This window comes from Acomys minous (assembly GCF_964271855.1).
Source record: "Acomys minous genome assembly, chromosome: 11".
NCBI classification, from domain to species: Eukaryota; Metazoa; Chordata; class Mammalia; order Rodentia; family Muridae; genus Acomys; species Acomys minous.
This window is the reverse complement of record NC_140492.1, coordinates 56,757,297-56,783,774: the sequence shown is the minus strand read 5'-3', so window position 1 is coordinate 56,783,774 and position 26,478 is coordinate 56,757,297. Positions and strand designations below refer to the sequence as shown.

The 26,478-nt window shown below is 49.9% G+C and overlaps 1 protein-coding gene across 6 annotated transcripts in view; it reads left to right on the top strand.

Moving 5' to 3' along the window:
• The window catches only part of MYLK (myosin light chain kinase), a 247,120-nt gene that overhangs the window by 193,885 nt on the left and 26,757 nt on the right, over nt 1-26,478 (top strand). For all 6 annotated transcript variants that reach the window (XM_084802385.1, XM_084802386.1, XM_084802387.1 and 3 more), the window contains 6 exons: nt 71-198; nt 2,863-3,016; nt 10,585-10,887; nt 19,982-20,014; nt 20,117-20,210; nt 21,662-21,865. In XM_084802385.1, the coding sequence (XP_084658511.1) occupies nt 71-198; nt 2,863-3,016; nt 10,585-10,887; nt 19,982-20,014; nt 20,117-20,210; nt 21,662-21,865 (916 nt within the window). The remainder of the gene's footprint in view (nt 1-70; nt 199-2,862; nt 3,017-10,584; nt 10,888-19,981; nt 20,015-20,116; nt 20,211-21,661; nt 21,866-26,478) is intronic.

The window sequence follows — 26,478 nt, the reverse complement described above, 5'->3', positions numbered from 1 at the left end:
GCAGTGCCAGTGAGATCAGCATGTCTAAGCCCCGCCCCCACCGCTTCACATTCTGTTTGTCGTCTCCTAGCCATGCCCCCTCAGATCATCCAGTTCCCTGAGGACCAGAAGGTCCGCGCAGGAGAGCCTGTGGAGCTGTTTGGGAAAGTGGCTGGTACCCAACCCATCACTTGCACATGGATGAAGTTCCGAAAGCAGGTCAGTCATGAAAGCAGGGTGGCCTAAGGACAACTTACAGCCCCTGGGCCAAAAAAAAAAAAAAGAGGGGAAGTGCTGTGGTGGAGAGATGGTATTGCTCTTCTCCACTTCAGAAATGAGAGAGAGCACAGGCCGTGGTGGTGCATACCTGGAATCCCAACACTTGGAAGGCTGAGACAGGAGAGTTGCGTGATCAAGGACAGCCCAGCCAACCTTACAGAGTCCTGTCCAAAGAAAACACAGAGGGCCAGGGATATAGCTTAATGGTAGGAAACTTGCCTAGTATCACAAAACCTGGTTACTGAAAAAAAAATTACTGAAAAAGAAAAAAAAAGGGGGGGGGAGCAGTAACCTATTCAACAAACTGAGTTCTTGCTGACCTTTGCTTCTGCGTCTACCAGTAACCCCTGACTTTATAGGCAGTTTGTTAATAAAATTACTCCTGCCTCATCTGAGTCCATCTGCCTAGAATTCCTCTTTGGAGGCAGAAAAATCAAAGCCTTCAGATGACCCCTCTGACACCGTCACTTCAGTGGTTCTACATCAGTCTCCTGATTCCTATCTGCTTACGGCTTCCCCTTACCACATGCTGAAAGATCAAAGCAAGCCTAGGTGTTTGTGTATATAAATTATATATTAAATAGATATTTGGCTGAATGGCACAGAAGTATAGCTACAATTTATAATAATGCTCCCTATGAAAACAGTTGAATTGCCAAAAAAAAAAAAACTACTTGTAGAGAAATTTGGAGGACTCAGCTCTTTGCTGTTCACACTTAGTAATGGTACTCAGGTGTGTGTGTGATCAGCCGACATCCCAGAGTGCTGCGCTGGTTCTGAATTAGGAACCTATCAGAACAGTAGTTCTATGGGTTGTGACCCCCTTGGAGTCGACCGCCCCTTTTGCTTAGGGGTCACCTATGACCATTGGGAAACATAGATACTTACATTATGATTCCTAACGGTTTTATGTTTGGGGATCACCACAACACGAGGAACTGTGTTGAAGAATTGCAGCGTTAGGAAGGTTGAGAAGCACTGCTATAGAAGGCTCGAGGAGTCTGTGTAAACCCCCTCACTGTTTGCATGCCATGCAAATTGTCATGGGTCAAGAGGTGAGCCACTGGTCCCTGGGAGGAAAGCAGAGCTGGTTTCAAAGGAGGGAGAAGAAAACATGGCCCTGCTGCTCTACACTGGTGGATAAGGTAGACTCTTATCCCTGTTGGAGCCGATTAATCAAGTTCAGAAGAACCCTTACTGAAATTATGAAACCTTTCTGCATCTATGCTTTCCTGTGCGGTAGCCACTGGCCCTGTATGTTGAGTGCATGGAATGTGGCTAATGCAATTGAGCGTCGCCTTCATTACGGTTCTGTTCTGTTGCTGTGAGGAGGCAGCGCTGTGACCAAGGCAACTTACAGAAGGAAGCGTTTAATTGGAGGCTTGCTTACAGTTCAGAGGGTTAGTCTAGGACTGTCCTGCAGGGTATATGGCGGCAGGCAGACAGGCATGGCGCTGCAGCGGTAGCTGAGAGTTTACATCCTGATCCGCAGGAATTAGGGACAGAGAGAGAGAAGAGGCTGGGCCTGGCATGGACTTTTGAAACCTTAACGCCCATCCCCAGTGACACATCCCCAGTGACACACCTCCTCCAACAAGAGCTCATGTCCTAAACACTCCTCTAACTAGGAACCAAACATTCAAACCTAAGCGTTTGTGGAGGCCGCTCTCATTCAGACCAGCACGAGGAACTGCAGTGGTTTTCAGTGCTAAGGACTGACTTTTGGATTTCGGCCCTGCGTGTGCTAGGCAAGTCCTCTCCCATAAGCTACAGCTCCAGTCTTCTTTTTCACTTTTTGAGCTAGGCTGGCCTTGAACTCGTGACCCACCTGACTCCTGAGCAGCTGAAATACAAGCCTGTGCTATATCTGGCTAAATTTTTTTAACTTTAATTGGTTAAGAAAAATCACTGCATACAACTCAATGATGTCAAAATTGCTGCATGCAATCCAGTGATGTTAGTCAATACGTAAGATTGGATAGCATTAGAATTACCCAATTCCTCACCCTAGAAGTCAGTGTCCTTCCTCCCCTTCTCCTGTCTCTGCCACTACGAGGAATTCTATTTATAGATTTGCCTGTTCTGGACATGTCAGATAGATGGAACCGTGCAATCTACCACATCACCTTTTGTCTTGGGATGTGTTTTTATTTTGTTATTTTTCTTTGGGTTTTTTGTTTTCTGGTTTTGTTTGGTTTGATATATTGTTTTCAGGGTTCAGCAGTGCTGTAGCATGAATAATCAGCACCTATCTTGTGTGTGTCTGTATGTCTGTGTGTGTGTGTGTGTATGTGTGTGTGTGTGTGCACGTGTGTGCTAGAGGACAACCTCAGGTGTCATCCTGTCATCCTCAAGCAAGCCATCGACCTCGATTGAGACATGGTGTCTTATTGGCATGGAGTTTATCAGTTATGCCTGACTGGCTGGCCAGCAGTCCCCAGGCAGCCTCCTGTCTCTGCTCCCCCAGCAGCGGCATTACAAGTCGGCACCACCACGCAGACAGGCTGGGGCAGTCCCTGCTCCCTCCGCCTTGCCTTCTCCATCCTTGGGAATAGAAAATGTAGGAGCCACTTTCCTCACTCCTGCTTCTTCTTCTTCCCGCAGATCCAGGAGAGCGAGCACATCAAGGTGGAGACCAGCGAGAATGGCAGCAAGCTCACCATCCTGGCTGCGCGCCAGGAGCACTGTGGCTGCTACACACTGGTGGTGGAGAACAAGCTGGGCAGCAGGCAGGCCCAAGTCAACCTCACGGTCGTGGGTAAGTCTAGGAAACAGAAGCAGTGAGAATGAGGAATGGGGGGAGCAAACTGCATAACCCCCCCCCCCCGCCCCCGGACATCGGCAGCTTTCTCTTTGCTTCCTAGTTCCCCTGCCTTCCCCGTCCTTCATGCTCACACAGTCTCCTGCACACAGGTGCAGACTCCATCCCTGCCTCTACTTCACACGCCTAGCATCTTCCTCTCCCTGAGTCCCCTCCTCCTCGGTCCTCTGCCTTCCTGGCCAGTGCATACCCTGAGCCCTCCCACTGCAGGGCTTCCTGGTGGCACATTAACTTCCTCTGCCTCACGTCCACCATTTTCTATTGCTGTGCTCAAACACCATGGGCAAGGCAGCTTGCAGAAGGAAGGGTTTATTGGGAGCTTATGGTTCCAGAGGGATAAGAGTCCATTGCCGTCATGGCAGGCAGCACAGCAGCAGGCAGGCATGGCACTGGAGCAGCAGCCGAGAGCACGCCCACACCTCAACCTGCAAACAAACAGCGGAGAGGGCTAACTTGAGGTGGCTGAAGTCTTTTGAAACCTCAAAGCCTACCTCTGGTGACAGGCTTTCTCTAGCAAATCCACACCTCCTAATTCTCCTCAAACAGCCACCAGCTGGGAGCCAACTATTCTGATCCCTGAGACTTGTGGGGGTTATCTGATTCAAACCACCATTGCCTATTGATCCCCTCCTGTGATCAATGCCACTTCCACTTTCTTTAGGGCATTGCAGCATGAACACTGACTGTATCTCCTGTACACTCCAGGCTATACTCTGGTGCCCCTAGGCTGGCTGAGCTATCGGTGCCCCCTCAGAGCTTTTTGTCCTTGTCTGGAAGACCAGTGCTATTTCTTGAGACATAGTCCCCACCTCCCTGGCACACATACAAAGCCCTTTGACCTCTCGCTTCACTGAGATCTGTTAGACACAAGGCAGGACTTTTCTGACCTTGGTGGCCTCTACACCTCAGGTGTGTATATCGTACCATTAATGGGTCCCCTTTGCCTTTGCGGGGGCTCTTTCTTTTGGTCCAGTTCCCAGGTTCTTGGGGCTCCACCATCCTTTCATTCTCTGCTTGTTCCTCACAAAGTTGCCATCCTCACCAGAAGCACGGGCATTGCTGTCCTGTGGTGATTTCCCTTCATGCAGTGCTCTGCTTTCTGTACCCCCACCCCTGGGCAAAACCTGTGGCAGAGCAGTCTCCGCTCCTTCCCCCTGGCTCGCTGCAGCTGCCTGCTCCTTGGTTCCATGTTGCTTGGTCTGCAGAGACTGTTCCACTAAGAGCACCAGGACTCCTAATCCCAACTCCTTTCCCTTACCTCTGACTCCCCACTGAGTGGAGCCCATGTTTAGACCATGTCTCAGGTTTGCACGTTCCCTTCTTTCCTAGTGGCTGTTGCTATGCCCTAGTCTGTCACCTCTCAGTTACTTTCTAAGTGGTTTCCTCCTTTGGGTGATGCTCAGTGCCTTCCTCCTCCTGTGGCAGGTGCATAATACAGTAGAGGGACAAACAAAAGGGCAGCTAGAGGGCAGTAGGCTGCATATTGTGCCTGTGTGGGCCTCCACATGTGGGGTGCATGAAGGGCTTTTTTGTTTGTTTGTTTGTTTGTTTGTTTTTGTTTGTTTTTGTTTTTCGAGACAGGGTCTCTCTGTGTTAGCCTTGGCTGTCCTGGACTCACTTTGTAGACTAGGCTGGCCTGGAACTCACAGCGACCCACCTGCCTCTGCCTCTCGAGTGCTGAGATTAAAGGCACGTGCCACCTGGCGCATGAAGGGCTTTGACCTGGTATTTATCAGCATGCACATTAGGCTTGAGCGGGTTTTCCAGTCAATCTTGGCTCTCCAGTTTAAAGGGTTTCCAATTGGGAAAATTGGGAAAGGGGCTCCTTTGGGTTCAGTGTGAAGACTACACCCCAACTTCACAGCAGGGCTCACAGCCTTGCCTTGGACCTACAGAACAGAGGAATTTTAGGGAAGCATTCATGGGCCACAGTGCTTAGAATTTATCTCTAAGAATCTATCCAGGCATGAAGGTGACAGTTGGGGGTGACTTAGAGGCTCTCTTAGCTCTGTCACTTTGTGGCCCCTGTCTTTGCCCCCGCTTTTCCTCCTCCATCTTTATGTCATATCATCACCTTAGGACCAAGATGGATAGGTATGCTTCCAGCCTTAGAGAGGGGAGCCAGGGGAGAACCACCATCAAACTCTCAAACACCTGCCCTCTAGATGCGCCCATGGGCCTGCGGGCGGGTGAAGAGGGAAGATCCCTCAAAGGCAGGGAAGCCAGTGGCTTGGAAACTCATCCTGGTGATATCCAGCCTATTTGGAAAAGTACCACATGCTAGGGAGGTAACTGTTGACTCTGGTTCCCCACCCCACATTTTCTCACCTTGAGCCTTGGGGAGCCTTGCCCCATCTCTCTCTCTCCAGGCCCTAGGCAGTAGGGAAGAGTGGATTCTTGCGGGGAGGGGTCCAGAACACAGAGCATCAGTGCACACTCCCACCACGGACTCCATTTCTCTCTGCCTCTCCCTTGTCCTAGCGCCCATCATTCTGGGTTCAGGTCCCCTCTTCCTTTCGTCTTCCTCTGATCCCTTCCTTTGCTTCCTTAGATCAGGGATTAGGGAAGTGGGTGTACCAAAGGATCCTGGAATGGGTTTCTCATCTAAAGGGGGGGCCCAGTCCACCATCTTTCTCTCTTTGATGACTGCAGATGTTGATTTCTGTAACTTCCCAAGGAGTCAGGAGCTTTGGGGGGCCACTGGTACTGGTGGCCCAGCTTGCCGTACATTTAGACCTGGATCAGCTTGCGCCCCAGTGCTGTCACCAGACCTCAGTGCCTGCCTGCCGGTCCTCAGTGTGGCCCATCCATCCACCCCTGTGGTGTGGGGGTAACTTTGGGCTCAGCAACTTTGAACTGCTTTTCTGGAACCAGTGCCCCCTGCCCCCACCCAGGGCTGCCCCTGTGCCGGTGCCACACTCCCCTCCCCCAGCCCCACGAGCCGGCAGAAGCTGCGGTTCTGGCCTTTTATGGTTGAGTTTCTTATTCTCCGCGCGGCCAGTGCTGACAGGGCCATGGGGTGGCTGCCTGCCAGCTGGCAGGAGCGACATGTTAAATGCCGTCCTAGGAGGGGAATGGAATGGAGAGCAGGCTTTCTGTCTGCCTCCCCCACCCCAGAGCTAAGAATAGAATCGCTCAATAAAATGAGGACTTGTATTGATGGCCACAGCAAAGCTACATTCATTCAGAGCCCGTGAATTTAGACGTAGGCCAAAGTAAACCAGGATTAAGCTGATTTACCTGTGTGTCTCCAGGGACATCTGCATATTATCCAATCGGGGTTTATTAAGTAGATGTAAACGTAAATGAGATAAAGCAGAGATTGTTCCACCTACTCCAGACCGTTTTCAAGCACTCGAGAAGCGTCCACTTGACGGGCCAACTAAATAAGGCCAGTTCAATGCAACTTGGACTCGCTGGCTGCCGAGGTCTCCTGTGGCATATTCTTTGAAGAGCTGTCTTTTTTTTTTTTCTCCGCACCGCCCCCCTCCAGATCATCCATAAGCCATATTTTCAAATCAACAAAACCAGCCCTTCCCCCCGTTAGTCTAAGTGAGGGATACTTGGCTATTTCCGAGGCTAATGATTATTGTATTTTAAGAAGCAGTGTAAGAATTAGTGGTGCTGCCTGGCCTGGGCCTGTGCCGCCCGCGCCACTGTGTGGCCTGAGAGAGGAGGGAGGAGGAGCAGTAGGTCCAGATGGATTCTTTAATGTCACTCACCCTGCACAAGAAAAGCAGGCTTCCTCCCAGCTTTAAAGGAGAGAACCCTAAACACCCAACACACACCAAATGCCCTCTGAGTTGAAAGCGCGTGTGGTTTGAAAGGGTGGGAGGACAGCCCTTAGAGATGCTTGGCTCACCGGTGGAAACAAGTCACTCGCTTGATCCCATTCCGCCTGACAGCCTAGAAAGGACCAAACTCAGTCTGGGTGCACAGAGTTGTGGGACTCTCCTGAGGCTTTGTTGCTGACTACTGGGTGTTCCACTTTACTGTGATAACAGGCACCCAGCTGAAAGCAGCCTGTGGGGGGAGGGGCTCTCTGTCCTTCACTGCTGGCTTATGGTCCATCCTTTCAGGGCAGTCTAGGCTGGAACTGAAGCAGCTAGTCACTTCACATCCTCAGTCAAGAGCGAAGAGACTCTATGCATCTTTGTGTGCTCTCTTACTCTGGGCTGGTTCTTCCCCTAATGCTGCTATTCAAGACTTCTTGCCTAGGGAGTCTGCCCATCCATGAGGACCTGAGTCTTTCTGCATCCATTAGCAGTCAAGACATTCCCATAGGTGTGCCCATGACTCCTTTCCTTCCCAGCTGATCTGTGGTTATGTCACGTGGATAGCCAGCACAGTGAGGGCAGCCTCGGCCTCTGAGAGTTCCTTCCCAAGAGTGTGCTGCAGTTAGGCTGGCGGTTGTTGAAATTCGGCATCTGTGGATGGCCGTCTAGGCGGGCCTAGAGGAGCATAGACAGACCCCAACCTCGTGTGCACAAACACAAAGAGGGCAGAGGGAAGCTGGGCTGATGGGAAGCCTTGCAGAGAAGGTCCTCTGGTTTCCCAGGAATAGGAATCCTCCACTGAGCAAAAAAGCTTGCAGCTAGACCTATGAGAAAGCCTTCCCTTGGAAGGGTTTCCCGTCCTGTCGGCCGCGTCTCCAGGGAGCCCTGGGAGAATTCTGAGGAAGTGTGAGCCTAGCTACGGAGAGCAAGCCAGTCTCCTGTTTGCCAGGCACTACCCAGGCTGAATGTGTCTGTCTTTAGCAGTGAGGCTCATGGGAGAATCCTGGTCCCACCCAAGGGTTCTCATTACTGCTTAGTTCAACTCATGTGGGCTCTGTAGGTTGGAAAAAATAGACATCAGACATAGCCTATGGCTCTGAGGGCATGCCCAGAAGAGAGCTCCTAGGACTTCTGGACTCTACTGGCCACCAAATCCCTTCCCAGTGGCAATTTTTACTTGAAATGCAAGCCTCTTTCCCCACATTTCCACCTTTTCTTGTGCTGCCTGAGGGAAGCTCCACCACATGGAAATCGGGGTACCTTTGTCAGCAATGTTGATCTCTCCAAGTTGTCTTTTCCAAAGCCAAGCAGAGAAGAGGGGCTCAGCCAATGGCCAGAGTCTTCACTTGTATAAACCTCCATGATTAAGTCTGCCAGGAGGTCTGGGTTGGGGACAGTAAGGACTTTTCACTCCCCAGCAGGCTCTTTTACTTCCTCAGCTGGTTTCCAGAGGACTTGAGGCACTTGCCTCTAAGAGGATTTAGAATAATAAACATCCTTGCCAACACCAGAAATGTTTCTAAAAAAGACCAATATATCCTTCAGAACAAACAGATTTTCTAAGAGAACATCTTAAACAGCCAGTGGAAGCAATTCCATTGCAGGAAGCCTCCAGCATCACTGTCACACTGCAGTAATGGGAGGTGGCTCGGACGCGATCCCAAAGTCACTCTTAGAGTAGAACCAGCCTTTGGTTTCTGGCCACAGTTGAGTTCCAGGCAGCAAATATTAAGCTAGAATATCAAAGAAGGAGACAAGGGGCTGGGGGCGGGGCTCACGGGGTTGGGGGTGGAGCTCATGGGGTTGGGGGGGTGGAGCTCACGGGGTTGGGGGCAGGGCTCATGGGGTTGGGGGTGGGGCTCACGGGGTTGGAGGTGGAGCTTAATTGGTAGAGTGCCTATCTAGCATGCATGTAACCTTGAGTTCGAGCCCCAACACCACAGAAACCAGGTGTCCTGGCAAGTGCCTATAACCAAAGAACTCTGAAAGTGGAGTGAGGAGGGCCAGAAGTTCAGGGTCGTCCATGACTCGGGAACGCGTTCAAGGCCCACGTGGATCATGAGACCCCTATTTTAAAAAAATAAATAAATAAAAAGAGAAGGGGGAAGAATTAAAATGGAAGGGGGGTAAAAAGGAATGTGTATACATATGACTATGTTCTTTTATATTTGCATACAAACACGGTGCACACACAGATGTTTCTTCACAGGATCATAAGGTCATTTTTCAGACTCCCTTTGGCCTTCCTGTCTGGCTGGGACTGAGAGAGGAAATAGAAATCAGAGTCTTACCTTTTGGTGTTTGTTTACTCAGTCCTTGCAGAAATCCTTAGAGGTGCATGTTAACACTATTATCCCAGTAAGAAAGATAAACAAACAAACTGGCCTTGAATTTATTGACCTTCACCTGCAAAGCCGCATAATGTGGTTTTAAATGCAAGCTTGGCTGGTTGAAAATGAAGGGTTTTCTATAATTAGCAGGTAACCTGTAACTAACCAAGCAACTGAGGAAACTAATCAGAAAAATACAAGTTCTGTTCAGATAAGCAACTAAGAGCATGCAGGGAAACTAAGGGACTTCATTAAACTGTTGCCTGCCATGATTTGGCCTGAAATGAGCGACATCACTGGTCTGAGTCAAGGTCATCCGAGAGGGAAGGCAGCCAGCCAAAAGGGCCACTTCTCTTTTGTCTTCAGTCCGTTTCTATCCTTCAGTCAGGGACAGGAATGATTTACAGTTGTGGTTCAGTTTGGAAATTCTTTATCTCACTACATACCAGTCCCATGAGAGTTGAAGACTCTGGGTAAGGGCTGCTGCCTGATGGGAAAGCACGCGTTTGACACGTGTGGTGTTCGGCAGCACCGAAACCCAAAGCAGCAGCAAAGAGGTAACACCATCGTGTGGTTATTGTTGCTGCTAACCTACTACAAGGTTAGAAATAATAATGACTGGTCAAGTTGGCCACCTTCTAAGAACACCTCACAGCGTTCCCGTGCTATTATCCACACTGTGCAGATGGGGAAACCGAGGCACTGAGCATTTATTAGCTACAGATCTGTGTTCAAAGCCAGATGTGCCTGACCTAAGACCTTATCTACTGTGCTATCAAGCCCTCAATGGGACAGGCATTTCCCAACTTCCAGAGAAAGTGGTGTCACAGGTCACTGGCTTTGAGCCTGAAAGACACATGACACCCCCCACTCCCCCCCCAAAACACAACCTTTTCTCAAAAAAATATTTCATGGGATATAGACCACAACTCCTACACAGCTTCAAAAAATATGTGTATGACTTGGACAAAGTACAGGAAATCATGGCTTGTGGCCTGAATGACTTTCCAAAGATAGAGTTTCTTTCCAGTAAGAGGGTCTATATGGGCCTTTCGATGCTGGCAGGTTTATGCATTGCGACCCCAGTGATGCGTGAAAGGAAGAGAGCAAGACATGGGGAACTGGGCTTGACTTCACTACCTGGTTTCTCCTCGCGACACAGCCCAGTCAACGTTGCCTGTTTGCGATTGGTTGGTGCTGGGGTTTGCTCTGTGTGTGTGTGTGTGTGTGTGTGTGTGTGTGTGTGTGTGTGAGAGAGAGAGAGAGAGAGAGAGAGAGAGAGAGAGAGAGAGAGAGAAACAGGTATCCTGGATTTCATTCCCAGAATGGGGGCTGGGGGAAGTTCATTCCCCATAGCTCTATAGGATTTAAGTGACCCTGTGCTTCTTCCTCCCCCCAGATAAGCCGGACCCTCCCGCTGGCACACCCTGTGCTTCAGACATCCGGAGTTCCTCGCTGACCCTGTCCTGGTACGGGTCTTCGTATGATGGAGGCAGTGCCGTACAGTCCTACAACGTTGAGATCTGGGACACAGAGGACAAGATGTGGAAAGAGCTAGCCACGTGCCGCAGCACCTCTTTTAATGTCCAGGACCTGCTGCCTGACCGCGAGTATAAATTCCGGGTGCGGGCGGTCAACGTGTATGGCACCAGCGAGCCAAGCCAGGAGTCGGAGCTCACAGCCGTGGGAGAGAAGCCTGAGGGTAGGCCGCCTTCCTTTCTTCATGGGCTTGAAGTAAATGTGCACGAACCTGGGCAGAGTTCGGAGGGAGGGAGGCCTAGAGAGATTGTATATAGAGGGGGTGACAGGCAGGTGACGTTTGGGGACCTTGATTTTTCAGACTGCATTGCTGACCCATACTTTAAAAGAAGTTCATAGGGCCTTTCAAAAACTCAATAGCCAGCACACTGAGGACATAGTTCAGTGGCGGAATAATTTCTTAGGGTCTGGGAAGGCCTTGGGGTTCCCTCACTGATACCACACTCAACGAAAACATTGTGCCAGAAATTTTGTCACCCTGCCGCTAGTGGGTGATGATATGTTAGCCAGTGGCCAGGTTGTCAGGTAGACCTCGGGCTCCCGAGTTCACCTCTCATCTCCTCCCTGCTCCTGTTGCTCTCACCGGTGAGCGTCTGCTCAAAGTCAGGATTTGGGATATAGGACAGATAAGGAGCTTGAGTTGAAGGAGGGATTCAGAGACAGCCAGAGAGAGAAAATACATCTCACTAGAGTGATGTGAATAAAGAGGAGAAACCACAACACAGTAAGCATGGAAATTTTTGCCAGAGAGCCTGGAAGGCTTCCTAGAGGAGGTGACACTTAAGCTGTGTCTGTCTGTCCGTCTTTCTTCCTTCCTTCCTTTCTTTCTTTCTTTCTTTCTTTCTTTTTTCAAGACAGGGTTTCCCTGTGTAGCCTTGGCTGTCCTGAACTCACTCTGTAGACCAGGCTGGCCTCGAACTCACAGATTAAGCTGTGTCCTGGAAAGGGGACTCATACACTGAGAAGCAAGGGAAATAAGGAAGGGCATTTCATATAGAGGACACAGCCTAAGCAAGGGTAGGGCATGACAGAACAGGTGGCATTTGAAGCTTTAGGTGTAGCGATGGCCTCTGTCATGTGAGTTAGAACAGAAGGAAGTAAGGTGAAAATGGCAGTGTACATAAAGTCACAATGTCCGGAGACACAAGACTGAGATGTGTGGTTGGTCTCTTAGAAAGGAAGCCTGTGAAGTAGTCGAGTTTTGCTGCTCAAATATGGCAGCCTTGTGTTTCCTCAGCCCAGGCATCCCAGGCTTTCTGAAGACATGATTTGCTCTTGAATGCATTTACATACCCATGAACATTCCAGAAGCCTTAGGCTTGCTGATGGACTAGAAGGATGAGTTTGGGGTGAGCTGGGGTGGCGGCAGGAGAGGGGGGCGTTGAGTCTCCATGTGTATAGCCCAGTAGGGGGGTGGAAAGAGCATGAACTAAAGCCCGTAGTATAGAGGGGACCATTGATGATTTGGGGGTGAGGGTTTGAGAGAGCTGAGAGGATTCCGAGATGACTCCCTAGTTCCTGGCTTGGATAACTAAGCACACATTCAAGAGACCATTAGAGGTTTGGTGTTTGGAGTCGTGTGGCTAAAGCCAGCCATTGAGCCTTTGCCATACGCGAGCAGCACCCTCATGACTTCGCATTCTCCCCGCTTCCGTCAGTCCTGGTAACGCAGTGAGCCGGGTTGGTATTGCCACTGCCCTCCCCTGACAGAGAGGGAAATGGGGACAGAGGTGTGGAACTTCTTGCCTAAGGTCTCAGAGCTTGAGAGTGGTGAGCAGAAACCTTAACCCAGAGCTGCCTAGCCCAGAGTTTGTTGTCCTTTGGTCAGACTGAGGGAAGAGCTCAGGTAGGCTGTCTCCCCTCTGGCTTGAGGAACTTGAACGTGAGATGACAGAGAGACTGGGAGAAGGTGAGGGTCTTGTCTCAGGCTAGTTTAGCAGAGCTATCTGAGGGATACGGAAGGAGAAGGCTCTTCAGGCCACTGAACTCCAGCCTTGGGAGGAGCAGGGGGAAGCTTCCCTGCTTAATGGACAAGCCAATAACATCAGTAACATCACCCAGAGGCTAGAAGAGGGTGATGCTGGTGCCACGGTGTGAAAGCTTGGGATACCAGATGGGCTGTGAGAAATCTGGGGCTCGGGGAGGGAATGCGTTGCGAGGGAAGAGCGCATTAAGTGCTGAAGAGACAGGGACTGTTGGAATTGCCTGTTCTTTGGTAGTGATCTTTGAATAAAAGTCCACAGAGTTTCCACAGGGTGGAAAAAATGGTTGCCCTGGTGAAGGGATGAATGGAAAAGGCTGGAAGTGTGGGGTCTATGCCAAGTTTTATGAAAAGAGAGAAAAGAGCGCTGTGGATTTAAGGCGGAGAAGGTGGAGAACAGAAGGGAAACTGCTATTGGATGGATAGTAAGGGTGTCAAGTAGACACCATTGTGGGACCCTGAGGTATCAAAGGAGACGGGGAGAGAGCCATCCTGGAAGCACCATGTAACCCAGGGCACCCCGGGTGTGACAGTCTCTATGATTATCTCCTGAGTTTGCAAAATTAGGTATAAAACAGCCCTCAAATTACGTGAGGGCTCCAGAAGGGAGGAAGTAGATGCCAGAGGGAAACATCCAGCTCCGTGCTATCACCTGACCAGCTGCATGCTGGACACCTTCAGTTCTTCTTCTTTTTTCATTTTAAAATATAATTTTCGTTAATTGTGTTTACTTTACATCCCGGTAGGAAGTTCCCTCCCGTCCTCTCCTCCCAGGCCCTTCCTCTCCCCTCCCCTCCCCCTGTGCCCTCCTCCCTTTCTTCTCAAAACAGAGTGTCAACATCCCTTGGCTGTCCGCTCTCTCCATGTCTCTTCAGCATGAAGTCCTAGCTAGAGCAATAAGACAACTGAAGGAGATCAAGGGGACACGAAACTGGAAAGGAAGAAGTCAGAGTGTTACTACTTGCAGATATGATGGTGTACATAAGAGACCCCCAAAACTCTACCAGAAAATACCTTCACTTCTTAACTTTTGGGAGGTACGCAGGCAAGGCTACCTGATAGCCACAGCTGTCACCCAAGAAGCTGGCCTGGGCCCTGGCTCATGGCGGCTTTCAGGAGGCTCCAATCCACTGGATGCCTTCAAATGTGTGTTGGAGAAACGAAATAACAAAGCAGCCATCTGCCTCCCTCTCAACACTCTAACACGCATGGGCGGGGACACACACACACACACAGACACACACACACACACATACAGACACACACACACACATCCTTAAGGGAGCAGGCAGAATAGGGTCGGGCAGGGAGTGTCTAGGATATTATTTGGGGAGTGGCAGGTAAAGAAAGAGAAGACATGGTCACTGGCTGGACTAGAAGTCATCCAGGCCCTGCTGTAGAAACCAGCATCCCTGATCAACCCAGAAGCCTGACAGGCATGGCTTTCCGGAGGCCAGAGCTGCAGCATCCAGGACTATGCCATGCTGGTGGGCAGTGGCCTTGCCCTCCAACTCCACAGCAGGCAGTCCTGCATAGCTTCCAGAACCCCCCCACTGCTGCAGACAAACACAAGTGGGGAAATTGCTTGAAATCCAGAGGAGGGGGTCCGGGCCACCCAGGGCTTCCTGACAGGAAGCTACTCCTACTCCCGGGCCCAGTTGTCTTATCCAAGAGGGAGGAGGGGACGAATGGTTCACACAAGCTAGGCCTGAGCACAGAGGACAGGCTGCAGGGGTGAAGGAGGGAAGGAAGAGGGAGGGGGAAAGGGGGGGGCGGGGATGCCCCAAGCCAGAGTCTTCTATAGACTCCTCAGGAGCTCTCTCTACTTGAAGGGGAAGTGGCTCTCTGGGAAGTGTGGTGGGGAATGAGTTTGTGAGCCTTAGCGGACAGCGGGGAGAAGTGGCAGTCATAGGAGGCCACGTCATTGGAGCAGTGGGCTCTGCTGGTCTTAACTAAAAGTGATGCTGGTTACCCTCACTCCACAAGCCCAGCTGTGTTAGCTGGCTTACCATTCTGCCACCGCTCTTGTCCTGGCAACTGCCACTCCGTACTTCATCTTGATCCTTGCTTCCGTCTATTTTCAACCCTTCCCCAACTCTATTCACCCACAGTTGTCCCATAACCCTGGGGGCTGTTGCTGGGGGCTGCCCCTCACACTGGAGATTTCAGTGGGAGACTAAAAGGGAGGGCTTCCTCTCAGCTCCAGTGGCTTCCCTATGCCACAGCCATCTTTCAGACCCTTGGCCTGAGAGCATCCTGGCCAATCTCACCAGACCTATGTGGCCCCCACCGCGATGCCTCGTTCCAGCCACGTCTTAGGTCTTAGCTTCCACTTCCTGCTGATCCTGCTCTGACTTTTTAAGTGCCCCTCCATTCTTACCTCTACTCCTAATTTGTTCTAGGCTATGGAGTTATTAGCAAAACAGCTGTGGCCGAGGCTTCTTGCCAGTCAGCTCCTAGCACCCCAGGGCAGTTGGAACTACACAGCTTGGCTGTGGCTCTGCAGCTCCCAGAAACTATGCCCAGAGCCAGGCTGCCCTCTAGTGCTCACTGAACACACAGCAGTCCTCTGTGCAGAAAGGGACAGAGCTCTGCTGGGGAGACTTGATGGGGCCTGCTTTGTGAGGGCCCCAGAGCTTTGCTGGCTGCAGGCTAATGAGGCTCATCTGTTTCCAGAAGTATCTCAGAGCCCTCTTCCAGATAGCTCTTCCACTTAGCTCTTGGGTCTGCAGCTCATTCTAAATAGATTTTAGTTTAAACATGTGTATGGGTTACTTGCCTGCAGGTGTGTCTGTGCACTACACACGTGCCTGGGGTCTGAGGAGGTCAGAAGAGGTGTCAGAGCCCTGGGAACTGGAGTTACAGGCAGTTGTGAGCCACTGTGAGAGTTCTAGGAAGCAAACCTGGGTCCTCTGGGAAAGTAGCCAGTGCTCTTAATCCCTGAGCCATCTCTCCAGTCCACTAAACAATTTCTTTCTTTTTCTTTTTCTTTTTCTTTTTTCTTTCCTTTTCTTTTTTGGTTTTTTGAGACAGGGTTTCTGTCTCAAAACAGGAACTCTCTTTGTAGACTAAGCTGACCTCAAACTCACAGTGATCTTCCTGCCTCTGCCTCCCGAGTGCTGGGATTAAAGGCATGCGCCACCTGGACATTTTTCTTTTAATATTTAGTTGGAATCCTTTCTTTTGTAATTTTTATCTCCTCCCTTCATGGGAAGAGGGAAACCAAGGGCTCGTCTGCCTCCTTTCATGGCCCAGCAGCTCAGCTCACTGAACTGTAATTTCCCTCAGCGCTTCTCCTACCGTCCTTTCTGTTCATCTTGCCCCACAACTAGCAGGGAGGCAAGGTGGGAAGGCAGCCAGAATCCAGCATTCCTGTGCCTCAGGGGGCACTCCCAGAGGAAGGCCAGCCTCAGCAACCACAGAGAGCAACTTGAATCTCTGAGGAGAGGGGTTAGTGCCCAACTACAGTAGACAAGTTGTGGGGTGTGAGGGGAGCCATGACACTCACACAGGCCAGCTCTGTGACTGGAGGCAAGGTAATGGGTAGAGGCCAACTCCAGGATTAAGTCTCTTTCCAAGGCCCGTGCTTGGTGGATGAAAAGGCCCCCTAGTAGCTCATAGCACTGTGTCACTCTGTCACAAATGGAGCACAAACTACTTTTGTAGACACCAGGCCAAGAAAGCCTGCATTGGCGTTCCCATACTCTGCTGCTCAGAGCACTGTTTCCACACCAGCAGGGTGTAGCAGGGGACAAAGAAAAGGAACGGTGACCATCAAGTTAAATTAGAACCACTCTTTTAGATCAAATGGCACAGGTCAGGACAGTGGGACTTCCTGGCAAGAAATACTGTTTCATTGCCTCTAAGACCTGGGCAGGTGACTGGCATCTACCAGATAGTCGTGGACCACTGGACTTGAACCTCTGCTTCCCTTAGAACCCCATGTGAAATAGCATCAATGAACGAGTCCGAGCACCTGCTGACCCTGTTACTGTAGCACATCCTGGCATGGCTTGCATATGCCTCCAGGCCTCCTGTGTGGGGCACAGTATGAATGATCCCCTAACTTAGAGTGCTCATATGCGGTGCACAGCCTAGCTTTGTTTTCTCCCTTGCATGATTTCCTTCTAAAGCCCATCCTCCGTCAGCACCGTTTCCCTACCTTTTCTGTGTTAGCACAGAGGTTCTTCCTCCTAGCAGCTCTCCATACCCTGTCTAGCTCCATCATAGCCCTCTGGCGGCCCATAGCTCGTGTCCTGGGAACAGATGCCCCAAAGCTCTACCACAGAGTAACCCACCTGCCGTACCCCGCACAGCTTTATGTTGGCCAGAGCCGCACGTGGAAGAGCTGTTCCCAAGGTGTGCCTCACAGACTTCCTTAGAGCAGCACCTCGGGGGCAGGGGCCAGGCAGTCCTGCTTCCCTGAGCACTGGCTTTGAAGGCCTAGGGGCACTGCCCTTGGGCCATCCTTGCCATTTGCATAGTGCCACTCAGTGCCAGCTGTGTGGGTCCCGAAGCATCAGTTACCTCCCCCACCCCAACACTGTCCTCATCTGCCTTCCCCACTTTGCTTCCCCCACGGCTGTTCTCTGTGTCGTTCTTCAAGGTCCCTTGTGTTTAGTTTTCTAAGGCTAAACTATGTCCGCAGCATTTTAAGAACTCTAAACAGATCACGGCTTCTGGTTTTCTGCTCATAAACTCTCAGAAGCCTTATTTGGCAAGAGGTACTTACCTATGTGTTGGTTCTCCTCCGGTTGTCTGGTTAGGGTCCGCCGTGTTCTGTCCTTGCCACCCACAGGTCCAGCTGCACCTGCTGCCCTGTGGAGGCCCTCACCTCCACCACAGACAAGGACCTAGCAAAGCACTGCAGCGCTCAGCATGCTGGTGCAGAGCCCTCCCTACCAGCGGTGTCTGGCAAGCCCTCCGGGGTCACTGTTCTCACAAGACAGAGCACCCCCACAGCCGCCCCTCCCCTCTCCCTGCCTCAGCCTCACTCTGGTGGCAGCTTCAGCGGCTCGGCCTTCGCTCTCAAGGCTTACTTCCACACTCTAACACACTGTTACACACTCTAACACACTCTAACACACTTCAGCAGCTCGGCCTTCCCTCTCAAGTCTTACTTCCACACTCTAACACACTGTTACACACTCCAGCACACTCTAACACACTTCAGCAGCTCGGCCTTCGCTCTCAAGGCTTACTTCCACACTCTAACACACTGTTACACACTCCAACTAACATTTACATTTATGCATGGCTATAATCATACCACCCACACATACATACAATCCCTCCCCCCACGCACAAATACACATGGACAAACGCACATCCTCATACTGTCCCTCACACATTTATTACACACATGCACATTCACCCACATGTGTACACTCTTACCCATATTACCGTCCTATCCACACTTACACACATCCACACTAGGCCGTAAGCATGTCGGTACACTTCTGTGCTAACCTACATACATACAGCTTCCATACTAATTTACACACATACAGTCACACACTTCCATATCACACAGACACACACACACTTCTCTGTCATCCCACATACACAGCCACACACCTCCACACTGTCACACACACACACATACAGTCACACACGCCTGTGCTATCCTACACATGTGTGTTCATAGACCCCTATGCTAACCTCTACATATACACTCACACAAGTCTATGCTGTCTCATACATATACACTCACAGACCTGCACACTTACACCTCCATGCTATCCCACAGATGTACACTCACATTATTAAACACATATATCTCACACACTTGCCCACCATCGCCTGTGCACATACCCGCTCAGCAGACTACCACATTCACATGCTTCTGAAACCCCCCACACAGTATGATGTCGCATACTTCCTCTTTTCTCCCACATCTGCATATTCTCATGTACTCTCCTCTTGCCCATACTCACGTGCTTCTTCACTATTCCACATACACACGGTCCCATACTGCCCCACATACGCATACTCAGACATCCATGTTCTTCTAACTCAGTCACACTCACACTCACTTCCACACCATCCCCTATACGCTGGCCCTGATATGAACTCATACTCTTATATATTTCATCACTATCATCCTTGCACTTACATACTTACACACCATATCATGTACACATGCTCACACGCACTGGCACACACATATTTCCACACGATCCTCCATACTCAAACACACTCCCTTAATACTCTTACACACACACACACACACACACACACACACACACGCATTTTAATGACCCTTGTCATCGCTTTGATTTTTGCCATGCCCTCGTTCTGTTTCCTCCAGACACCTCCTTCCCCCACCCATCATCTATAGTCCCCATGATGGCTGGGGAGTACAAAGCGTTACACAGCGTGACGTATGGAGCTCGCTGGGCCACTAGAAGTCACCTGTACAGCTCCTTCCTCTTACAGACAAGGAGGCTGAGGTCCAGAAAGAGAAAGAGACTTAGCCAAGGCCAGTGCTGGGCCAGTGGGAACCCTAGGGCTCTGAGGTGGGCGAGGTCTGGGGTCGTCTCACCTGTCTCTTTTCCTAGCGCTCACTCCTGGCATATACGTGAGAGCATCTGGTATGGGTCATTCAAGGACACCTGCTGGCTTCGTCCCTGTGCCGTCTTTCACCCCCACTGTATTCCATCTTCTCCTGGGAGGCCACTCAAGAGCTTCTTCTGAGAACAGTTGTAGGCTTGGTCACTGTTGCATCACCTTCCCCGCTGTGCATCTGGTGTCCCAGTGGCATATGCTTCATTATATGACATTATATGACATGTGTAGTGGATGCTTTCTTCAAGTTTACGTGGTTTTGCCTATGCAAGTAAATTATAAGCTTTGGGAAGGAAGGAGAGACTATGCTTTGTGTTTTGTTTTTTTGTGCCCACAAAACTGGCAAGATGCTTGCTATCTGCTGGAATTCCATAACAAATGTTCAACAACTATATAAACACATTTAATAATGAAAGTAATTCTAGGTTGCTGACTTTTAAGCCATGGAAAAATGGGACTAGCACGGTTGTGTGTAGGCTCTGAAATACCAAAAGGACTAGAAGAAATGTTGAAGGTTAGATGTCTGGGGGTCCTGGGGTGAAAGGAAAGGACGAAGGTCAGACATGGTGGAAGAGTGGAGAGACCTGGCTGAGGAGACTAGAACTTGTCAGTATAGGTCTGGCTCTTTTTACAGCAAGGACTGGCCCACTTGAGAGGGTGGCCTTCAGTACTAACACCATGTCCTTTCTGCCCTCCTTGTCTCCTCCAGAGCCAAAGGACGAAGTGGAAGTGTCAGATGATGGTGAGTGAGACCAGATGTCTTTGGGACAGGCTCTTGGGATGGAGGGGCTGACAAAGAGGAATCTGATGGTGGTTCACACTCATCCTGACCTGTGCCCTGCAGATGAAAAGGAACCTGAGGTCGATTACCGGACAGTGACGGTCAACACTGAGCAGAAAGTATCTGATGTGTATGACATCGAAGAGCGACTCGGATCGTAAGTGGAGTTCAGAACTGCCTCGGGGCCCCAGGGTGAGGGTGATGCAGGACCCACGTTCACCTAAGCATCAATTCCTGTGCTCAGCTAGACACAGCTTCCTTCCAGCCTGAGTCTACAGACTAGGGGTCGGGGGTGGCTGCCTCACAAGCACATCTCTCACCAGAGAGCCTTCTCTGGAGCTGTGATTCTGTACAGCCCCATCTCTGTAGGAGCCTTAGGCAAGGCCTTCTATGCTTCTGCTCACAGGCTAGCACTCAAACAAAAAGAACAGATCTGAATCAATTCTCTTTAGCATCCCTTGCATTGGATCTGAAGTAGCCGGGCCTGACAAGCAGCACCAGCTTTGGAGATGCACAAGCATGCCCAGTGGACCTCACAGTCCCTAGATGAACTTGCCCTGTGCTGCCATTGGCTGGCTCCTCCCTCCCTAGGACATAAAAAACACCAGTGCTCAGACACCGACAGGCTGTGCATCCCCCCCCCCACTCCCAATCTCTGGAAGAGTATAAAAAGAGAAATAAAGGGAGTGGTGGGCTGAAGAGGTGTAGCTCATTTGGCAGAGTGTTTGCCTAACATGCATGAGGCCCTGGATTCTACCCCCAGCACTGCATAAACCAGGTGTGGTGGCACATGCCTGTAATCCTAGCACTCAAGAGGCGAAGACAGGCAGATCAGAAGTTCAAAGTCAGGGTCATCATTAGGGACATAGTGAGTTTGAGGATGCTCTGGGATACACACACACACACACACACACACACACATGAAAAAAGACAATATGTCTCATCTTTTATTTCTGGCGGTTTGGGGGAACCAAGGGCACAATGTAGGCCTCTTATCACCTCTAGGGAGGGAGTCATCCTGGTAGAATAAAAAGAGCCCCTGCTCCTAACCAAGGCAGTTGGTTCTTCCTCCACTGCCAGAGCTAGAAAGGATTGGAAGGGGGACTTCAGCCCATCTTCAGGAGCCCTGAACAGGGAAGGGAAGAAGTCTGCCCATAAAATTAAATAGAAATGAGCCAGGCATGGTGGCACATGCTTGTAATCCCAGCATTCAGGAGGTAGAGGCAGGTGGATCGCTGTGAGTTCGAGGCCAGCCTGGTCTACAAAGCAAGTCCAGGACAGCCAAGGCTACATAGAGAAACCCTGTCTTGAAAAAAAAAATTAAATAGAAATGTTCTTAGTTAGGTAAGAGCAGTGATCGGCATTTTTCCCCCAATAAAGGGCCACATAGTCTCTATTTTAGCTCTGTGAGCCATACATCTGTGTCACGACTACTCAGCTGTGTGGCTGTGGACAATATGTAAGTGAACAGGTGTGTGGCTGAGTTCCAGTAAGCCTCTACTATAAAAAGAGTAAGGCCAGATCTGCCTCCACGGGCTATAGTCTGCCACCCCCAGCTTAGAAGAGAACTTGGCTCAAAACTTGGCTTTTCTCCTCTTTCATTGACAGTGGAAAGTTTGGACAAGTCTTCCGCCTTGTGGAAAAGAAAACTGGAAAAGTCTGGGCAGGGAAATTCTTCAAGGCCTATTCTGCCAAGGAGAAGGAGAACATTCGGCAGGAGATCGGCATCATGAACTGCCTTCACCACCCCAAGCTGGTCCAGTGTGTGGATGCCTTCGAGGACAAGGCCAACATAGTCATGGTTCTGGAGATGTGAGTGGCCCTGCAGCCTGAGAGCCCCTAACCTGTGCCCTCCCCCTGTCCCAGCCCAGCCACCTCCACCACACAAGGTATGAGGGGCCAAGATACCAGCCCCCTGACCATGGCTGACCAGTGGGAACCAGAACTGGCCTTCACCCACCGAGCGGCCTCGGCATCCCTGCCATGTTTGTCCTTTGGTTTCACTGTGAAAGAGCTCAGCTGTCACAGGTTCCTTGCTTTTACCAGGGCCAGTCTCACTTGGAGGTGGTGTAAGATGGGAAGGAAAGAAGGAAGGAAAGAAGGAAGGAAGGAAGGAATGAAGGAAGGAACAGGGCAGCCCTCCGCCTTCCTTAACCAAGAGGAGGGAGTCCAGATTTGGGGGTTGAGAATGCTAGAGTGCAGCCCTTCTCCAGCCCATCAATGCTTCTTACCGCCCCACACCCGTCCTTCCCTTGTTGACCTGTTCTCATAGCTCACTTGCAAGAGTAGCAGTTCCTCTGCTGGCTTATACAGAGACAGGAGGTGGGTCAGCTGACCTGTAAGCAAGGCGGTCCTAGAATCCACTGTGTTTCCTCTATATTCCAGACCTCCACCTCCCTCGTGTGTGTGTGTGTGTGTGTGTGTGTGTGTGTGTGTGTGTGTGCGCGCGCGCGCGCGCGCATGCATCAGTAAGGCAGGTGTCCTTCACAAGCTCCTGCATTTTTCATGGGTCTCCTTTGTCTAACCTTATTTTTTGATATATAAAATCACATTTAAAATTATAAGGAGATACACAATGGAGTCTTAATCCCATTCACTCACTCACCACCAGAGGTAAATAGTTTTATTGGGTTTTGTTGTATTCTTACAAAGTTATTTATGAAATTGCAAACATATATTAACATTTGCATTTTTTTCTGTCCTGGCTTTTATCACAGTGTGTGACTTGAACTCACTGTCCTGTACTGGGAAGTTTTTAATAAATGCTACCATAGCAGGTCCTATATCCTCAGAGCTCTGAGGGACCTCAGGGCACACACACGTCACGGTGTGTGCCTTTGAACCATCTGCTTTTGTTAAAAGGTCAGGGGGTTTCACACCTCCTTTGCCTTTGCAGACATTGCTTGCAACCTTGTGTACACATATTCTCACTGACACCTGTGCTATCCCCACAGCTTGTGTCCTAGAAGTGAAGGTGCACAGGATGAGAGGGCATGGTCACTCGAGGGTCTTCAAGGTACTTTAGAATCGCGCTGCACACCCTGAACTTTGGAATCAGCTCTTTGGAGAAGAGGAGCTGTCTGCTCTGGCAGGCATTCTTCCCCAGGAAGGACCAGGCCTGAGAATGGGATGGTTGCCTCTTCTCACCCCTCATCACAGTGACTTACAGCACCCTCCTCTCAGGAAGTGCTCCTAGGGCAGAAGAAGATGGTTAGAAGGTCAGATCCAAGCCCCACCTCTCGTGATTTGACCTCACATGAGTTACCCGGCTCTGCCAATCCTTGGGTTTATTTGATCCCCCGTGAATGCTGTGGGATTGAGTCGGGCAGTGCTTATGGGGCTCAGTGCTCGGTCGTAGGCAGCTATCAGAAGACAGATAAGTGGGCTTTTCCCTGTATTCTGGTGTGTTTTCCGCTTACACATCCTGGGAGCATTTTAACTTCTAAGCAGAAAAGCCAAGTCTTTTCTAATATTCAAGAAGCCTGCCTTCCGGCTCTGTTACTATTGAAACATGAATTTTTATTTTATTTTATTTTATTTTATTTTATTTTATTTTATTTTATTTTTTGGTTAGGTACTACCAGCTAAAGAGTATTTGGAGTAAGTAATCTCAAGGCTCCCCATTCGGCTATAAAATTTTACTTTCTGTAGAATCAGAAAAGACTCAGAAAGCAGCTTTCTTAGTCTCTTTATGGTCAGATTCACCACCACCTCCTTTTAGGAGCATTGACTCCATGTCTGTGACCCTGTCACAGCTCTCGATGTCTTTGCGGGCTGAGGTTTCACATTTGTTTTAGAGTGTGTTTCTCAGTCCAGGCAGTGTGGGTATTTGAGGACATGGAGAAATGTCTTATCTTTAGAAGTTAAACCTTGAGCAAGTTCGGGGGTGGGGTGAGGTGACAAGAGCCTGCAGGCAAGCCTGGGTAAGGCCAGGCAGCAGCACCAGTGGGCAGAATACCATACTTAGCTTGGAATTGGGACTTGGCAAGCCGGGTGGAAAAAGGCAGAGAAATAGAAATGTAAGGAGGTTTCAGCTGGTCTGGCTTTCATCCCTGCACCCCACTCCTCCCCCATGGACAGAGCAAGTCTCCTGGGCCTAGATGCCAGATTAGCCGCCACTGGGGAGTAACAGCTTGGCCTGTGATAGGAACTGAACCAGGGCTCATACCCACCTGTCCATCCTTTCCAACCTAGTCTAGCACATAGCCGCAACCAGAGAAAAGGGTGACAGTCAACGGGGCAGTTTTCTATTCTTGTTCGATGGAGAAACTGAGCGAACCGAAATATATTCCAGAGTCCCTGATTCCTAGATTAGCCCCAATTGTACAGCAGCAAGGGTCCTTCTGGCTCCTGCCTGGACCAGGCCTTGCCTTTTCGGAAGTGCTTGGGACTGTCCAAGTGGCGGTGGGACCCTGAGCCCTAAAGAGGATATGAAGTGTCAGCTGGGTGGGTCCGTGGTGGCTGACATCACCTTTGTTCTACTGTTAGCAAAGTTTATAAAAGAGCATCCAACTGACTGCCAAGAGACAGAGTAGAGAAGCTGGGTACCAAGTCCCTGGATAGCACTGTCCTCTCTGGCTGCCAGGGAAGGCTTGCCCAGACCTCTGGGGATAAGCTTGGTCCCTGGGGATGAGTAGTGTTGCTGATCGTATCCATTCATTTATTCACCCACTAACTATCAGTTTATTAAAAACACGTTTCATCTGGCCCCATCTTTGGCTTATGTCTGTGGACCGCATCCTTTAGCAAACCAGTACCTTCTCCCTGAAGCCTTGACCATTTTGAAGAGAAACCTACAGAACTATGAAACTTGGTGTTTAGTTCCTTCCATACCAGGAAGTGACTACAGAAATCGCATGCCTTTAATCCCAGCACTTGAGAGGCAGAGGCAGGTGGATCACTGTGAATTCGAGGCCAGCCTGGTCTACAAAGTGAGTCCAGGACAGCCAAAGCTACACAGAGAAACCCTGTCTTGAAAAACCAAAAAAGAAAAAAAGAAAAAAAGAAATGCACTAAAAATAAATTAGATATCGTTGGATGGACTTGAGCCTAAGTGAACTAATACTGAATATGTCACCTGCCTTTAGAAACGCAGCCGTATGAGCTTCATGGCTCAGACAGCCATACTCAGTGCTCAGAAGTGCCCCCGGGAAGTTGAAATGATGGCTGCTTTCACAGAACATTTTAAACTTCGAGGCAGCTGATTGGGGGCACCTTGTCTGTGCTAGATACAGGCAGCTCCAAGGGAAAGCCTGGAGAGGAGCCAGGCTTCGTGCAGCTGTGAGGGTCTGCAACCAGACAAGACAGGCCTGGTATAGAAAGTGTAGAGACAAGGCATAGAGACCCTCAGGAGGAAGGGCCATTTGTGTAGAAATAGGGAAGGGTTAGTCCAAGAACTGGAGTGTCAGCTCCTTGCGGGAGTGATAGTGAGCAAACCAGGATTTCCCACGTCCCAAGTGACCCTCAGAGTCTTCTCAAGACTCTACAAAGCCAAATCTCTGAGGAAAGATACTGAGAATCCATATTATTTATAAATATAATTTTAAAAGTTATTTATTTATATGCATTGATGTTTTGCCTGCATGTATGCCTGTGTGGTGGTGTTGGATCTCCTGGAGCTACATTTACAGACAGTTGTTAGATGCCCTGTGGGTTCTGGGAATTGAACCTGCATCCTGTGGAAGAGCAGCAAGTGCTCTTAACCATTGAGCCATCTCTCTAGCCCTGAAAGTTTGTATTTTCACCATAAACTCAAATGATTCTTTAAAATGAAAGAAAAGATATTTAACAGGTGAGTACCCTTGTGCATACTTTGTCTGTAGAGTTAACTCAGTCTTTAGAGCAAACCTGTTGGGCTGTGATGTTTTTAATCTGTATCTTACAGATAAAGAACTTGAGGCTGTGGTCTAACAATAGAGTTTGTCTTAGAGCCTTCCTAGAAATCAGCACACATGAAGGCTTCAGGGCAAGAGGCGCCATCTGCTGGCTGTGAAGGATCTTTCTTCTCTGAGTGGTTCTACCGTGTCTGTTCTAGCTCCTTCTAGTGGCCAGTGATACTCAATGACCTTTACCCTACCCGGTTTTTCCAGAGGAGTCATAGGATGATGGAGGCACACAGGCTTGGACTGTCTGTCTCTCTGTCACAGTCAGTGACAAGGACTACCTGTCTCAGAGAGTCACAGCTTGTAAAACTCAGAGATTGCATCACACATGGCTCTTTCCATCCATGATGACTTCCTTTAGGAGAGTCATTGCCTTTTGTAGTTATAGAACCAGAAGTGAACCAACAGGCCACCGTAGAAAACAAGTTTACTGATACCCGGATGCAACATAGGTTACCACAGGTGTAGGCTCTAAACTCTCTGAGCAGCGAGCAGAGAAAGTGGTTTGGAGTTCTGGGATGGGGTATCAGAGAAGAACACGGC